The following is a 17,630-nucleotide window of genomic DNA, read 5'->3' on the forward strand; positions in this document are numbered from 1 at the left end:
GTACGTGAGAGCGCATGTCCCCTGTGTGTAATGGAAAAGTAGGGTCACCTCAAAACCACGAGGCCTTCTCTTGCTTGAGGGCTGATGTATTAATTAGTCCTTAATTTTCTGTTGATGAAATTCTCTATGAACGCAGAGAGCTGACAGTGGCCTGTTTGGATCTGTTCTTTTTTTGTTTGTTGGAATCAATTTTATTAACAGAACTTCTCCCCATTATGCTCTCATTGTCTTATCTTTAGCATTTTAGTGTTGTCTGAGTTATCCCAACCCCATCACTTCATGTAATTGAAAGCTGGCAGTTCTGTCTGCTTCATGGGATTAGTGAGCTCTTGCAATATGTAGGAGAGGAATTAAAAAAGGGAAATCAGAAAATCAGTTGCTGAGGGTCTGTGTATTGCCAAATTCTTATTTTATAGGATATATCTAGCTGTGAATGGAAGACTTTGTCATAAGCATACTTAAAAAATTTGTGTTAATGTGCAGTTTGTTTGGAAGTTAAAGAACAGGTGAAATTTACCACAGGCAATAAACAAACTCTGTTACTTCAGTTTGGATCTAGACAACAAGACAACGTATGGGCCAGAACCAACCTTCCCTTCAGCCTATGGAAATGGAAGATGGTTTTCTTTGGAGCTGGATAATGTCTCTTGCCAGACTGGTTGCAGGTCTTGTGAGAGGACTGTCATTAGCCACCATTACTAGATCAAGGACTGGGGCTCACCACCAGCCTGCAGCTCCTGCTGCTGTTTGTCTGGAAGCCCAGTCCAACTGTCTCCTTTAGATTGATGAAGAGACCTTCAGAGAAGGTGGCACTTGATGCTGTTAGAAACTGAATATGGAGTTGCTGTTTGAGTTTGGGAGGAATAAGGGGGAAAGAGAGACAGTCAAAACTGGGCAGAGATGAAAAAAGGTTGCTTCAGTCTAGTACTAAACTGTTCCTCCCATACTTAGTGAAAATTCAGAGATTCATGTGATACTAAGCCTGTATTATTTTCTTGTTCTTTTTTTAAAATTGATTTTCACAGTAATTTATGATTAATGCTCCATTGTTACCTTCCAACTAGAAATTGATTTTTGCATGTGAAATCTATTCATTCGGGAGATCTGCAAGATTATTTTTGTATTTGGAGAGTAAGAGTAACTTACATTCCTTTGTTACTGTTACAAGTCATTGAGTCTCCAGCTTTTTGATTGCATTGACTTGTGTGATCTGTAGCAGTTATATTATAATATAATTGTATGTTTTTAATAGGAATTTGCTTTAACTTAGGCTTTAAAATTATTTAGATTATCTCTTAAGATTACAATGAGCCCAAAACATCAAGGAAAAGTTTATTTTCTAATAACCTCAGTAATTCCACTACTTCTATATAGAAAATTGTGAGTGCATTTTACAGCTTGTTCATTAAATGCTTTTTGTTTTCAAGTGGAATATTTTTAAAACGTGTATGAAAAGGGGGGGGGGGGGGGGCTACACATGAGCATGATTCTCAGTTGCTTTACCACCAATTTCCATACTGTATTTTTAGAATTCGTATTTTCTGTGTAAGGTCATAATACAAGGTAGGTATGGTTTAGTCATGTAGAGGTTAAACTGTAACTATAAGTGAAAACATGCTGCCAGTAATTTGTGTGCTTGGAACTCCAGTGAGACCTTCTGGGATGGAGAAGCAAAACGGACATGGGAAATGACCATTCTCTTCTCCTTGGCGCTGTGGAGATCTCAGCCCAAATACTGTGGTCTGAGTTTTCAGGAGGATGAGGATAAATGTTTAAAGAACAATAGGAGTAGAGGAAGTGGATTTTTAAGTGATCGATGAGGAGAACAGTTAAAACAGTTTCTTTGCTTCCCAGAAACAAAATACCTAGGGAATAGTTGGCTTTAAAAGTATAAAAGCTTATGATAAGCAGGATATGGATCAATTGTTATCTAAAGAGAAGCAATTTATTTTTCATGAGAGATGTAACAATAAGGGAAAACTTTCCCAGAATATTTAAGCACAGGTCCTGAAAGAAGGCTGTGAAGGTCCCTCCCTAGAATTCAGTAGACATTTGTGATCAATGTTTTACACGTAATCGAGCTCCGTGTTTCTGTAGTTCAGTGAATTGCGTATTTGGCAGTGCAAGGGAAGGAGGAAATGATCTTACTATATGCAAACATGTTACTTTTATGTAGTCTTTGGAATAAAGACAGCAATGATGAAGTGAAATGAGAAAAAAAGGAGACGAAAAAAATGTTGAAAGCTATACTTGTGTTTCACAAATAATATACATGTGTTCAAGAACATTTCCCTTGTCATAAGAAGTGTAGCATAGATCGTGCATTGAAAAAAGTGCAACTTGCCTCACACAACATTTTCAAATTTTGCAGAATTCCTGTTCAGGCAATTGCTGTCTGGTATTTGCCTCTCATGCCTTCAATATTTTGAACAACAAAATTGTCAACTAACTTCCTTTATCATGTACTGATAATACATGTGTTTGTTATATTTGGACACTTCATCATAGCATGTGTGTAAGAGCAATGACTGGCAGGACGAACATAACTCTACCTTCCTACCTGCTCCTTGTATTCTCTCCAGTAAGGAACCATGCTGCATGGCCAGGTATCACTGCTGCTGTACTTGGCTCAGGATCTCTGTATCAGAGCAGGATACCTGTAGCACAAGTGTGGAACAGAAAACAGGTCTTGTGATCATCTACCTTATTATATATATGTGTGTGTGTGTATATATGTATACACATAATATATATTATATATAAAATAATATAATTATATAGTAATATATAATTATATATTAATATGTAATATTAATATATTAATAATATATGTGTGTATATATATATGCACACATAGATACACACCTTATCTACCTTGTCATATACTACCTTATCTATGGTAGGAGGCATCAGCATGTAAACAGAGGAGTAGGAAGAAGTTAGTTTTAGAATAAAACTTTAGAATAAGGCAATTTTGATTACAGTGACAGCTCAGTTCACGTAGTCCTTCAGTTATTGGACTGTGTTGAACTCTGGGATTACTGAGAAGAAATTATCAAGGGGACTTAGATAAGTAAAGTTGGATGTTAGACATATTTAGGGTGCCCTTCCTGTATGAAGGGGCAGCCTATAAGAGACACAATGCTCTTATCTTAGTGGATGATAGGGGCTGGCTTGCTTGTGAAATCAAAATCGTTATCAATAACATGATGAATTTTGGGTACTTTGGTCATGAAAGGTCTCAGAGGTGAGAAATAGATGGAGGAATGCTAAGAAAAATGCATTGTCAGAGTAATAAACATATTTAAGAGTTTTGTCAATGGATATGAGTGGAGTAGTAAAGGAAATAGAAATTTGTTACTCTTAGACACGAGGTGGAAACAGACTGAGAAGGCTGGTTTATTTTAATGGGCATGATAATAGGACATTGCACGGTAGACATGATGTATGTAATGACAGTCTGTGACTTTTGACACTTCTTGGATGTGACTAATTGAAAGGAGAGTCATCTTGAAGATGACGTGCCAGGAGGATGAGTGACTGGTGACACTGAATGGGGTTCAGAATAACGCGGACGGATGGCGTTAAGTGTTAGGAGAGAGACCCTCCAGATAAGGATTGTGGGTCAGTTATCTCCGAACTGAGGCAATCGTTTTAGAGGTAGCAGCAGTGCAGAGGCATCTATCATGGGGGATTTTTTGGATGATTACTTCAAGTAAAGGAAATGGCTGGTGAGATGTAGAAATGTGATTTCTCGGTGAGAATGTCATTGCTAAGAGTGAAGTCAGAATGTGAAGGAAGTTGTCACGGTCACCAAATACCACCTAGAGAAACTGCAGAGTAGTAATAAAATTTGAAGTGGGTCCAGAGAAAGACCTGAAATTTGGCATTGTAGATTTCGTAGAGGTAGCTGATGGCTAAAGACCTGAGTTGGAAGGTGGCAAAGCTGACATAATCATTGTCCATCTCCAAAGGAGAAAAGGAATACAGGACAGAACATGAAGCTGTCTTCAACTTCTGATGATGTGTTTAAGGAGGGTGGCTATGAGCAAATGAGCACAAAATCTGTGGTGGTACATCTTCTCTTGGAAGTACATGATGAAAAACTACCCACATAAAAAGCATGCAGTCAGAACTTTCATGTTGAGTGTTTGGGGGTTTTATGTTGAACTGCTAGCTGCCTTCAACAGAATATCCCGTGGAAAGTTGATTTTTCTTTTCCTTGAGAAAAATAGTGTGAATCTAATTTGCATAGGTAATTAAGTTATTTTTTTCCCTCTGGTTTCTGCTGGACATCTTCTGTGGCATTAAAATTGCCTGATGAGCTGCGTGGAGAAGGGGATTGCAGGAGGGTGGCTTGGAAGATGCTTGCAGATTGCTACTTACTGAGTCGGGAGGTGCTGTTCACCATGATGCCGAATGCTAAAAAACATCTTTTGGGAAGCCTGTAGATGTCTGTGGTTGCAGCCAGTGTGCTGCAGCTGGGTAAACTCGCCATGTGACGAGAGCAGCCTGTTCTAGGAAGAGAGCTCTAGACCTTTATAGTGAAGGAAAAAGCTTTTTCATGTGGTGAGCTGCACTGTTTCTCTTCACAAGCACCTACAGAAGTTACCCTGTAACAGTACTTGTTGATTATTTTTCCTGCGTCACCCAGCCTGCGTACCATCTGAAGATGGAGAGAACGGGCTACATCTGTTGCTTTTTCCTTTTTCCCCCTTTTGAAAGAACAGCCTTCAAAAGAAAATTGCAGGTGGAGAGGGGGGAAGAAATTCGGAGTGGAAATGCTTTTGGTGTTTTTGAATCTTAAATGGGTAACCAAAAGGGCAGCTTAAGATTACTTAATGCCTGCAGTTCATATGTACTAAATTGTACAATTGAGCTCCGAAAGCGGGAAATGTTAGGATGTGATAGAAACTTAGAGCAGTTGGTCATGGTTCTGCTTTGTATGCGGGAGCTAGGGCTGTCCTGAACATAAAATACAGTAAGCAACTGCTGAATTCTTTATTACCTTCTTTAAAAAGGGTATTGTTATCCTCAGGAAAAGAGGGAAGAGATACTTGAGATGACATTAAGTTAACAAAACACTTCCAAAATGCATAGGGACTTTTAAAGAACTTAGGAGGATTTGATCCCCGTATAGCAGCAAGGTTCAGAAGGGAGGCTCGCTGCATAGATTTCCTATTGATTGTAAGCTGATCACTTCTGCTGAAAACCTCTCTTACGAAAGTTTGGTGTGCTGCCAAACCCTGACTAACGTGTCCGTGCATCTTCTGGGCTGGATCTGGCTTGCATCTATTGAGTTAAATATGTGAACAGAGCAAGTGCTTGTTTGCTTTCACCCATTGGCATATGCATGCTTGTGCTGTGTATATGCACACGAACACATGTGGCCCTTTGATTCCAGGATCTTCCATCTGAGACCGTGTAGAAGCTGAGATGAGAGGAAGCTTGAGCAGTGTATTTTGGGATGTATGGTACTACGTTAGGCAGCAGAGATAATGACTTAACAGACTAACTTAAAAAAAAGTCCTTTTAAGGATTGAAGTATTTAATCACATGTACCATGTATTTGAAATTATTTCACATATGTGCAGCTTGCATAGGTACAGTAAAATGAGTAATATAAGAGCAGAAATTATTAGTGAATTTGCTGTACCATAGCATTTTTTATGGCCAACACTGTTGTATCTGAAAAATTCTGTACAAGGGTATTGCTAATATTTTGTTGGCCACTGATTGTTTTAATAAGAACATCTGCACCATGGTAAATAGACTGAATGAGACAGAGTAGAATCACGTGGTTATGTATCTGTTGCTGATTCATTATTACAACGGGAAAATCCCACTTCTATTTTTGTTTTTCTACCTATGTTGCACAAAGAATGCATTTTTCTTACTCGGATTGCAATTTTGGTACGTAATGAAGTGGTGATTCTTGTAATGAAACTGTATGTTGCTCACGGTGAGAGTATTTGAAGTGTTTGCATTATCAGGATACTGAGAAGAGAATGTATATCACTGTTGCAGTGCACAAAGATTTAATTTCTGACTTTAAAAAAAAAAAAAAAGCAGCACCAAGTGTGAACTCCCACACTCAAATCTTCTAGATTATTTGTAGTATTCTTATTCAGAAAGTTTTCCTATTTACCTCCTTGAGTTTTGATTGTTTCAGTATTGGGGTAATTATGAGTATAGCTGTGAGAAAAAAGTGTAAATTGTAGAAAAAGTGATGCCTCTAACTGCTTTTAGCAATTCAAGTGACAAAAGTATCTTCTGAGAAAGCTGCTTATTCTAGCTGTACTGAATGCAAGAATTATAAAAACAAAACAGGATTCTTTTTACGCTCGTTTGCATGTTAAATATTCTGGATGTTTTTCCAGCTCCCAGTTGTTTCAAAGCAGTTCTAGTGTCTGAGCTCTGGGAACAAACCAAATGACTTCCAAGGCTCTTTGGTGTGCAGATGACTCCTTCCCCAAAAATCTGCTGGTTCAAAATGAAGCCAACTGATTATTTTACTCTTTGAAATCATAATAGGCTGCTGGGATAAACCCTCTTCTTCATATCAGCTTGTGAAGTAAGTGGCTGAAGAGAATATTCTTGAGGGTTCAGATAGGCAAACAGCACTCGTTTGATCAGTGATAAGTCATTAACATTTCTGTTTTCTTGGTAGTCAAATTTGAAATAGCTTGAATGTATAAGGTGAGTAAGAAGTGGCACCACAATGAAGAACTTGAGATTGAATTAAAGCAGGCAATAGCCTACACCATTTAACACCTGCAAAATACCAGGGGGAAAAAAAAAAGCACACCACCAATGAAAAATAAATAATCTGTAGAAGGACTCAGGGATTTTGTCAAATTTGTCCCTCAAAGTAAACGAGACAGCCTGTCATAAGGAAAGCGCTGCTAATGATCCCTTAATGCTAATTGGCTCCAAATGCTTGCTTAGAGAAGAGATCATGAGCGCCTTTGAGGCATTTTGACAGTGTCACCTTTAATAATCAGTAATAATCAAAAGCCAAATGGTTGGAACAGGAGGAGTGAAATATCACTATGTCTTTGTAAATCAGTAAGTGTGATCAAATTTTGTGCGTTTTATGCAACGGTTAGTTTCCCTCTTTGGGAAAGAATTAATAGAGCTAGGAAAGGTGAGAGTGAAGGAAAACAAGCTCTCCAATGAGACGGTTTCTGTACCAAGAAAAAAATAGGCAGTACCAAGTCAGTGAAGCTGTGACAAAGATCCATGAAGTTGAGAATATCCCCATTGAATGGGGGAGCAATGAATTGGGAACAAATGTTCATTATTTCCCTTAGGAGTGGAGCTGAAGGATATCAAATGAAGTGATCAAGCTGAAGGTTTGAATCAATAGTAAGTAGTTTTTCATGCCACACAAAGTATCTTGTGGAACCATTGTCACGGGATGTTGTGGGAGTCAAAAATAAATACAGGTACTCAAAAGAGGTAAGAGATTCAGAGAGAAGTCTGTCAGGGGCTGGTAAGCACAAACTCTGGATGCCACCTCTGCACTGGGATGTCCCAAAGCTGGGGGCAGGATGTCAGGCTTGCCTTGCTGCTTGTGCTCAGCCTATCTGCAACAGGCCACTATCAGAGGTGGCATCCTGGGCTTAGAGACTTGACATCTGAGCCACTATATTTAGCCTGATGGCCTTCATCACCTTACCCTCATCACCATTTACAAGGTGAAGTGAGCCTTCAACTTCTATTTTTTTCTCACTTTTTTTTTTTTAGAAGAAAGTAACTTTTCTTTCTCCAAATTTTCTGTATTGGTCCTCTATGCTGTTTGTTCCTCCTTCAAGCTTCTTGATTTTGTTTTTCCCCTGGAAAGTTACTATTGAATCTGTTTTTCTTCCTGGGAATGCCAACACGTGATTTTGTTGAAATGCCTCAGCCTTCTGTGGACAGGCATCTTGCTATGTACTTGCTAAGCTCTCCTGACTACCTACAGTCTAATTGACATACCCATCTTCCCCGAAAGCTTCAGGGACATCCTGTTTGATTTCTTTCTTTTTTTTTTTTTTTTTTTTTTCCCTTGTGTGAACTCAGCACCAACCAGTTCTAATGATGTGAAGGTCGTGTAGTCAAAGACATGGAACAGGGGCTGGTGATTTGGGTACTCTGAAGCCCTCATAGATCTTGCTTCTCAGTAAACGTAGGTAGAGTATGTAGTATATCTGGCTATTCTCTTGCTCTCTTAGTCATGTGTAAGCTTTGTGCATGGTTCCTAGCTCTGGAAGGCTCAGAGAGCTGCCTGTCCCTTCCTCTGCTGCTTCTTTTTCCGGGAGCAAGAAGGTACGTGCCCGATAAGGCCATTCAGACACCTCTCTGTTTCTGCTATTGAACCCCCAATATTAGGGGAATGAAGAAATATCAGTTGCATTATTTAATGCAGATGCCTCAGATATGCTCCTACAAGCTCTTGAAATTCCAAAATAATAGAACATTGTTCATATTTTCATATTTTAACGTGTAGCAAAGAAACCATTTTATTGTTGTGTGTGTGATCATTGGGTGCAGTCTGGTATTGCCTTTGTTGTGCTGACGAGTTTGATGGATAGGTTAGGTCCAGCCTTCTACAAAAGCTTCTTGTAGGTTATCCTACCTTTTCAGGTAGGCTGAGTTGAGAAACTTTGGTACATCTAGACTTCTTCCACCCACATAGGTGTGGTGGGATTTAATTTCTGAGCCTGTGTAAGTGCTAGGGGAGTTCAAAGCAAGTACTGCTATTCCTATTTCCACATTGAAATCACCTGTACCTTGTGTACGCAGAGCTGGAAGCAGATGGGCTATGTTCTGGTCTGTTCAGCTGGTGTTTACCAGGGTAGTGCTGGGGAGCAGAAGCTGAATGAAGTCATTTTGTAGTCCATACCTGGCCTGTGAGCTTTAAAGGAGCAGTTTCGCTTGGATAATATGTTCATTTAAACAGTGTTCATAATCAGTCTCTGTTCATGCGATGCACAAATTGGAAATGACAATGAGTTGTAAGTATGCGAGAACCTTGATAATTAAGGAGTAGTTTGTTTAATTACGTTGTTCTTAGTCTATGAATCATTGAAACAATGCAAAAAATGAAACTTGTATTTGATAATGCCAATATTTTCCAGTATCCCAGGTAATTTAATAGTCAGGAGAGGGAAAAAAAAATCATAGTATATATTTGAATAGGAATATATAAAAATTACAGTGCCTTAAAAAAAAAAAAAAAAAAGGCATAACCACATTTACTGTACTAAAATATGAAGTTGGTGTATGTAATGAGGAGTGCCTAGAGGAACAGGGTAGCTATTGTCCCTCTTTTAGCCATAAGGAATCTTCCATTGCAAAAGCAGCATCTTTCTGGTTGCTTTTCAGCTATTGAGAGAGGCCAGTTCTCGAAGGGTGACTAATCTGAAATGAAGTGACCTTGGTCGCTGAAGGATGAATATATATAGATAGATATGCGAGTGCTGACTCAGGTTTTGAAATTCAGGTAATAAGCTATGGGCCTGTGTCTGCTCTTGATTAAAACAATAGAATTGTGTTCTTAGCTGTTTTAGTGCAGCTGTCAGCATCTTTGTTTTTTCTGTGACTCAAAAACAGGTTAAATAAGTCATACAGCCAAGTCGTAACCTTTATTGTCAGGGCAAACTTAAGAGTTTGATTACAGTTTGAAAAAATATAAAGAGATTACAGGGATTTAAAGATAAATACAATCATTGGTATCCAGAACTAAGGTTTTCTTATGTCTACTGACTTTACAATGTTGAATTTAAAAACAATACAAACTTACATTGTGTTAAGAAATGTTCTTACAACACTACAAAAACATTTCTTCATTGTACCAAGTACTATGCTTTTGTGTTTGCAGATGCTGTGAAGCCACCGGTCAGTTCTTTACAAACATCTGCTGAGTTACCCTTGCCTGTCAACACTTCACCGCCTTCCATGCAAGCAGAATCTTCCCTACCTCCTCCTTATCAGCTTATTAATATCCCCCCACTAGAGTCTTCCTCTGGTCAAGAAGATCCTCAAGACTACCTACTGCTAATAAACTGCCAGAGTAAAAAACCTGAACCTATGAGGTAAGTTATGTTGTTTTTCTAATAACACTTATTTGTACAGGCCAAGGATATTAGTGCTAAAAGCACTTTCTTCCTGTTGAGTCGCCACAGATTTGGTTGCCTGTGAACTGTGGGAGAAGTTGCCAATAACTTTTGCTTCTCCTCTTTTTGTGCTTCAACTTTTTGTAGCAATACTAAGTTGTTTGAGCACCAGGCCCACGTTGCACTGTGAAAAGAAATCACCAATCAGAGGCATCAAATTAATGCAGTGGTTCCAGGCTGAATTAAATGCATATTTATTTCCAACTGCTGCTTCTAACTTAAATAGATGTGCAGCACCTTCTGCATAGGAGGATGTGATAACTACAATAACTGCATAGGAGGATGTGATAATTACAGTAACTACCTGGGAAATGTTACTGTTTTTTCTGGAATGTATCATGGTAGCAACCCCAAGGAGCTAGTAACATCTATATCCTTTGAGATTTAAAAGCAAACAAGGGAACAAAAAACTTGACTGGGTGAGGAGGCCCTGGGGAGCCTCACCTGACTTTGAAGTTGGCTCTACTTAGAGGTATTGGAAGAGCTGGACCAGATAATCTCCAGAACTCCTTCCAACCTCGAATATTATCTGGGAGAAAGTTACAAGTCTCTTGAAAGCTGCTTTTCTGCAGTAATTTAAAATAAAATACACTGAGGGTATTTGCAGTTTAAGAAACAAAACAGCATATTCTTTTGGTGATAGCAAGAAAATATATTGAAGGCTGAGAAAGGTTTCCTTTGAAAAGTGTTTTTGTGAGTGTTTCGCATACTCCCTTAGGGCCATACCTTTTAGTGGCGGTGCCTTCTTCCTCAGCACCTTGATGCTCTGCCAGTTTTACTTGTGCCATGTGCTCTCTGCTCCCTTGGCATTTTTACTTGCTCTGTTGTGCCTGAGGAGTTTCCTGCTCCGTTCACCGATGATTGCATGGTAGGCAAGTATGCACTTTTCACAGTCTTCATTATAAAACGGAGGAATGAGCCTACAGTTCCCCCGGTGTATGGAATGTGCAGCTTGCAGGCAGTATGGCATGCCCCAAAGCATCCTGTAGAGAAAGGGAAACACAGAGTCTGACTGGAGTGGTGGTTACATGCTTAGTGATGTGTAGAAGCTGAAGGTGCCTGAGAGGTATGTATTTTTTTCCCCCAAAAAATTATCAAAAAGTTTGGTTCTCTTTCCATAATGGCTTGCCAAAGCAGTCTCTGCTCATTTCAGAGCCCTGACTCATCAGATATGTGTCTGAGTGCCCATTTGTTTCCGCAAGGGATGGGCACAGAGTGGATTTCCAGCACCAAATGAAGAGTTTTTTGGGTTTTTTTGAGTGATCAAGGCTGGGATATGAAATTGATCTGATTTCAGCAGTTGTATGGCTTGTGGGTTAAGTAGAGACAGTGAAGTCTAAGACCATAGATGAGGGCACAAAATGAGGCAAGGTAATAGAGTCCATGGATAGCCTCCAAAATTGCTTGAGAAAGACATTGGTAATACAGGAGAAGAAGGTGTTTGGGGAAGGTACAATGTCCAGTGGGGATAAAAATGAAAAGAGAAATTGTTAAGATCTGAATGAAGTAATTGGGAGTGTAGAGATGGTTTAAATGTGTTTTAAACACACATGATACAGGCTTTCTCAATTACATTTAAGTAAATTCATTAGTTATGTCCTTTTATTAATGAGGCTTTAGTAATGAAAATTCACAATAGTAGTTACACTGGGGTTTGTTCAATGTAAAAAGGTTGTATATGTCTCATTTGGTACAGGTATTGTGATGGATTTGGGCCAACATATACAGGATATAGACCTTTTCCTATGGAATTAGAGGTTTATGCATCTTTGTAGGATGATATTAAATGATATGTTAGAGGACACTGTGTTCATTACCCCAGTCCACCTCCTTGCAGGTAAAGAAGAAATACAAGTCTGCATCATTCTGCATCATTTTCCTATTGATTCCAAATTTGGAACAATTCATTTGTGTGTTTCAGGCAACCTTTATTTTAATGGGGAAGAATAGTATGCAAACATCCATTAAAAGCAAATCTTAATAAATAGGTACTGTTTACATTAAAATAATAGGTAGGTGGTGTTACTTGAATGGTTTATTTCTGTAGTGTTTTATATTTGGATTTTCAAGTTGCCAGTATGCAAAGGCATGTTTTCTGCTCTGATTTTGCATGTTATTTTATAGGTAAGCTGGGAATTTGCTTTTAAAACGTGGGGGTTCTTTTACAGGTGAGGCGGGTAACTGAGAAACACAGAGGTTGTGGCCAACCTGCCTGTTCAGAGTTTTTTGGAGTTCTTGTGTTTCAGAACACATAATTTCAAAATGCTTCCTTATGGTGTCATGCAATACACCACATAGTGTTGTGAGATGATTTTGGACACAGTACTTGCAGTTATAATTATCATGCTGTATTTTGTCTAAAATAGTTTTATGCTCTGATCACTGTTGGCTTGAGAAAGAGTATTGTTCAAGTGTAGCTTTTAGTGCGATTGTGACGTTCATATTTGGATCATAAATTAGAAAATGAAGCCAAACACTGTTTCCGAAACCCTTATTGTTCTGGCTCATTCAAGATGTATATGGGAATAATGCTGTCTTCCTCATCTTTCTTGTGTTTATGAACCAGCCAAGGGTCACCCTTTATCTCTGAAGAAGGGCAGGAATACCTTCTCTTAGAAGATTTTGAAAGTAAAAAGATACCACTGCAGTGAGTGAACAGTAGCTGTTGTTGGAACGTGTGTGAGAATTTAATCACAGAGCCATTAACTTGCCTGAAAATATTTGTTTCAGATATGTCTTGCATGGTGTTCTGTGAGTTTTAATAGAAGAAACTGTGTAACCTTGGCTTCCATTTTCTGAAAATAGCTGTAATCACCATAGAGCTGTTTTATCCACATTTTTGACTATGCTTGCTGTTTCTGTCCCAGATCGCTGGCACACAAGAGCGTTTTTGCTGCCACTTTGTTTATAGTATTCTATTTATCTATTGTGTTGATTCCTGCAGATGCAAAAAGAATCAGCTTGAAAGGATGACCGGCCAAGCCAGATCACACCCAGCATATTCCAAAATGGGAGATTGCTCCTCAGACTAAAACATTTTGAAATCTTTTCTCTTCCGTCTCTGTCAACATTTAGTTTTCAGTGCATGGCAATGGACTTGCTTGTTTTGCCCCCAATATCCCACCTTTGCTCTGTGAGTCCTAGTGCACAGTCCTTGTGAACCTACTGATTACACAATTATCTCTTCTTCGTACTGAGTAAGAAATAGTTTGGCCACTTAGCATAATCTGTAGATGCAGTGCACACATCTGCAAACACTGAGTTCATTAGTCATCCTCTGCTTATAAAGAGGGTTAGTAGTTTTTGTTGTTATATGGGATTTTGCCTTTATTTTAATCTGAAGTGCAAAGAAACCTTAATATCTTATTAACCAAAAGTTAATGGAGGTGTTTAAGCCAACTGATTTTTTTTGGTGTTGTTGCAAACATGGCAGATGTCATCAAGCATCCTGTATCAGAAGTTTTTTAAATAAAATCTGTTATGGATCTGTGGTCCTAATCCAACTTTCCTTGAGGTAACAGGAATCAAACATAGAGTTAGATTTTTAAAATTGTAAATGTTCTTCTTGTCGTGATCGGTAGTTAATACTGACTTGTGAAATCTATTTAAATTTCAAAGGCTGAATTCCATCTTCATTTTGGCATAAACTGCTTTCTCAGACTGTCTTCAAATCTTTGGTCTTGCAAAATCAGATTGGTTGCAACACATTCATATTTTGAAAACTATTTCAATAGACTAAGAATTTGATTCCGAAAGATTTCATTTCAAAATCTGAAGTAAATCAGAAAAGCCCTCTTGTAATGAGCAATGTGTACTGCTGCCATCAGCTAAGCAATTAACTGGTCTGGCTGCCTTGTGTCAGCTTTTGAAAGTCTTATGTTTTCACAACTGCTTGTGGTCAAGAAAGAATTAGCAGCATTTACTGAGACCTGGAAGAACTCCTAAATGTTGCTTCCATGTGATGGGTAATGCTTAAGCGATGGCATCGTACATGTGCTGTAGTTGCATCTTGAGCTTTGGATATATACCCCTGCATGTTGTGCTTATTTAGAGTCAAATATAACTTGGCATCATTATAATATGTCTCTATGTCTGTAAAACCACCGTAGTGCCTACAACTGGTAAGATTTTTAAGGACCCCTGCTCTGCTTTTGTGTGTGAAACTGTTTTATAGGTTGAGTTCAGGTGCACGGCTAAATGGATGGAAGTGATCCCAGTACATGTACAAGCCAAGAACTGAAAAATAAGATTGAGTCAACCCTTTTTTGATTAAGTGCACTTCTATACTCTTTTTTTGTAAGATATATGGTAGTGCTTATATTATTTCTGTAGTTTGGGGAATTCTTTCATTTAAAAATATATCATGGTCAACTGGAATTAAAATTCCGATTCTACAATTAACTGTCAATGTCCAGCTTCTCTAGACTGCCCGCTTTTTGTAGCACATAAAATACAGATCACAATCCATCCTGTATTTGCTCAAGTACAATGCAAGTTAATTTTACTGTGAGTTTGGCCCAGATGAATACCACAGAGCTAGAAGAGTGTCTTGAAGTGAGTTTTTGAATCCTTAAAATAGAGAGCAAGGACTGCATCAGAGCCGAAGCTCAGTGTGTTACTACTCACAATGTTCACAATCTGTAAAGCGCACTGTAACCTCATGTAGGTCCTTCAGTTGTATGTGCTGTATTTTTTTTTGCAGTTGTGTTAAATTTCCTGTGGTTCATTAGTTCAATTCTTGAAGCTCTGAGACAAAGGACATAAACTGTTAACAAAGAAGAGATGCATGTTTTTGATGGTTGGCAATATAAGGAATATAAGATTATTCACTTCCTTGGTTTTGCCAAGAGTAAATACTTATAGAGAATTTCTTTTAGGGGGTTCCTATTAAACCAAATGCAGATTAATGGTCAGAGACAGAAACTAATTCTGACCATTGAGCGAGAACGTTAAAAATAGTAACCAGAGCAAAATTGGTATATTAAAATCAAAAAGTGCAAAAAACAAGCTAATCGAAATAAATGTCATAATTAAAGGTAGAGAAAACATTTCGTAGGCCATTCAGGCTGATGGAAGATAGCATCTCTGCTGTTAAATACAGTTTAAAAAAAAAAAAGTGTTAGGTGATTAGCATTTTTCTTGACTGCAAATGTTCGCTCTAAGCTAATCACATCAGTTCCCTTGATAGCTGGTGGAGAGAGGCACTTTAAGAGTCATCATTTTTGAGTAGATATTCAAGAAGAATGGGTTGTTTCATGCTATATCCATTTCTCCAATGACTGCAGAGGAAACCTAAGTGAATAGTTCAACTTGTATTCCTTTCTCCTCAGGTTACCAGAACCCTTTGAGATAAATCCAGCTGTCCCTTAAGTAGAAAAAAATAATAATAATAAAAAAAAAGTGATCTTATTGACAATTTGAAATTTGAATATGAAGGTCTAGTTGTGATCACTCTTAGAATCTCTAGGATGAGAGTCTTTTAAGGGAAAAAAATCTTCTGGCGGTGCTCGTACTGTTGACTTCCTGATTTTGTTCCTCAGAAGCTTTGCAAACTGCATGGTCCAGTTGCTTAATACGAGTAGTATAGCAGCTATTCCTTGATGCATACACATGCTGAGGTATTTACATATGTATGTATAAACAAGCACAATCATATAGTCCTGTGGTAATTAAAAAGGGAATTATGATAAAATAAACTGTATGAACTGCATTAACTGCACCTCTGTTACTATTTTTGCCGTTGTCTTGACTTGGATTTAAACAAGGAGTAAGGCTTGGAATTTCTCTGCCATGTGGAGAAATGTAACTGGGGGGGCTTACATACCATCCCACCTCCTCTTCCCACCAGAATAAAAGAAATGACAGTTTTTGGCTTTTCCCATTGGGGAAAGTTGTATCAGTCATATTCGATCCTCTTTTTCACGCTGTTTAGAATTGGCAAGTATTGTGAACTCAAGGATTGCGTGCATTTTCACCTTAAGCACATCAAAGTGCTGCTAGTTCACAGGATGGGTTAAAACATAAATCTTTCAACCCCTAAACAAACTCTGCTTTAGTTTGGCTTGGTATCTTTCTGGAAATCACTTGCTTTATGAAACATCAACTTGTTGAGCTGCTACTAAAGCTGCACACTTGTGTTGTTACCTGTTTCACATGCATGGGTTTGTATACATGTAATCACTTAGGATTCTGCTTAAATGCTACTGTTTGTTTAATAGTTAGGTTCCTGCATCTCATTTTGGAAAAGCTGGAAAAGGCTGCCACACTTTTCAGTTGTTTACACTTCATATGTTGTGTTTACTATGTGTAATGTTTGTTTTCTTTGTATGTTCATCAATGTTTTAATCTCTTGATCTCCTGTGTAGATCTCATGCTGACTCTGCAAAATCCAGCTCTTCTGAAACAGACTGCAATGATAACGTGCCCTCCCACAAAAATCCTGCTCCATCAGTGAGCAAGCATGCTGTGAATGGCTTTTTTCAGCAGCAAGGTGTCTATGACTCTCCTCCTTCCCGTACGGGACTGGCATTGGCAGACTCCAGCCTTTATAACCTGCCTAGGAGTTATTCACAGGATGTTTTACCGAAGGCAGCGTCTCCAACTGGGACTGATGCAGAAGGAGAGCAGCATGTTTTCAACACGCCATCAGCAACATCTTTGTTAGATGCGCAGTTGAGACACATCTCCATTAGTTATGACATTCCCCCCACACCTGGAGGTACTTACCAGATTCCACGAACTTTTCCAGAAGGAACAGTGTCTCAGACATCAAAACTAGAGACTATTCCAGATATTCCTCCACCTCGGCCACCAAAACCTCACCACGCTGCAGATCGATCTCCTGTGGAAACATGTAGCATTACGCGTACTGCTTCAGATACTGATAGTAGTTATTGCATCCCTACAGCAGGAATGCCACCCTCACGCAGTAATACCATTTCAACTGTAGATCTGAATATCTTTCGTAAAGGTCAGTATTCCATGCTTTGCTTTGCTTTTGCAGGTATTGTGTTAGACAATATTGATCTTGTGAAGAAAGATGTAATATGAATGGGTTGAATAATATGGGGGTTTGTTTTGTCACATACTTGCTTTTCAAGGACATTTTACAAAGCACTCTATGACAGTGAGGCTTAAAACATGTAAGAAAGCAGAGAAATAAGATTATTCAAGGAAACAGTCAAAATAGCAAAGCAGAGAACGTTGATACACGTTGTATGTTGCACTGTGGTGTTCGGCTTTAGCTAAAAACATTGGAAGCCCTAGACATCTTCATAGTATTATTAGTTTTTAGAGAACAACAGTGAAGAATTAATCATAATTCTTCTTTGCTAATAAGGTCATACAGCTGAGTTCAAAACTGCTGCTATCTGTTCATCAGAACAGCCAAGGTAAGGTTAGCATGTTGTAGTCTGAATTTGCAGAAGCTGAAAGTGTATCACTAAGTTAGTAGGACTTGGTGTGCATCCA

The 17,630-nt window shown here is 38.5% G+C and overlaps 1 protein-coding gene across 7 annotated transcripts in view; it reads left to right on the forward strand.

Annotated features, from left to right (window-relative positions):
• The window catches only part of GAB1 (GRB2 associated binding protein 1), a 96,839-nt gene that overhangs the window by 56,554 nt on the left and 22,655 nt on the right, over positions 1-17,630 (forward strand). For 5 of the 7 annotated variants that reach the window (XM_084516760.1, XM_084516764.1, XM_084516763.1 and 2 more), the window contains exons 3-5: positions 9,866-10,079; positions 12,727-12,807; positions 16,526-17,130. In XM_084516760.1, coding sequence (XP_084372886.1) covers positions 9,866-10,079; positions 12,727-12,807; positions 16,526-17,130 — 900 coding nt within the window. The remainder of the gene's footprint in view (positions 1-9,865; positions 10,080-12,726; positions 12,808-16,525; positions 17,131-17,630) is intronic. The other 2 variants (XM_084516761.1, XM_084516765.1) reach the window with 1 other exon arrangement.

The sequence above is a fragment of the Aythya ferina genome, assembly GCF_964211825.1.
Source record: "Aythya ferina genome assembly, chromosome: 4".
Classification (NCBI taxonomy): Eukaryota; Metazoa; Chordata; class Aves; order Anseriformes; family Anatidae; genus Aythya; species Aythya ferina.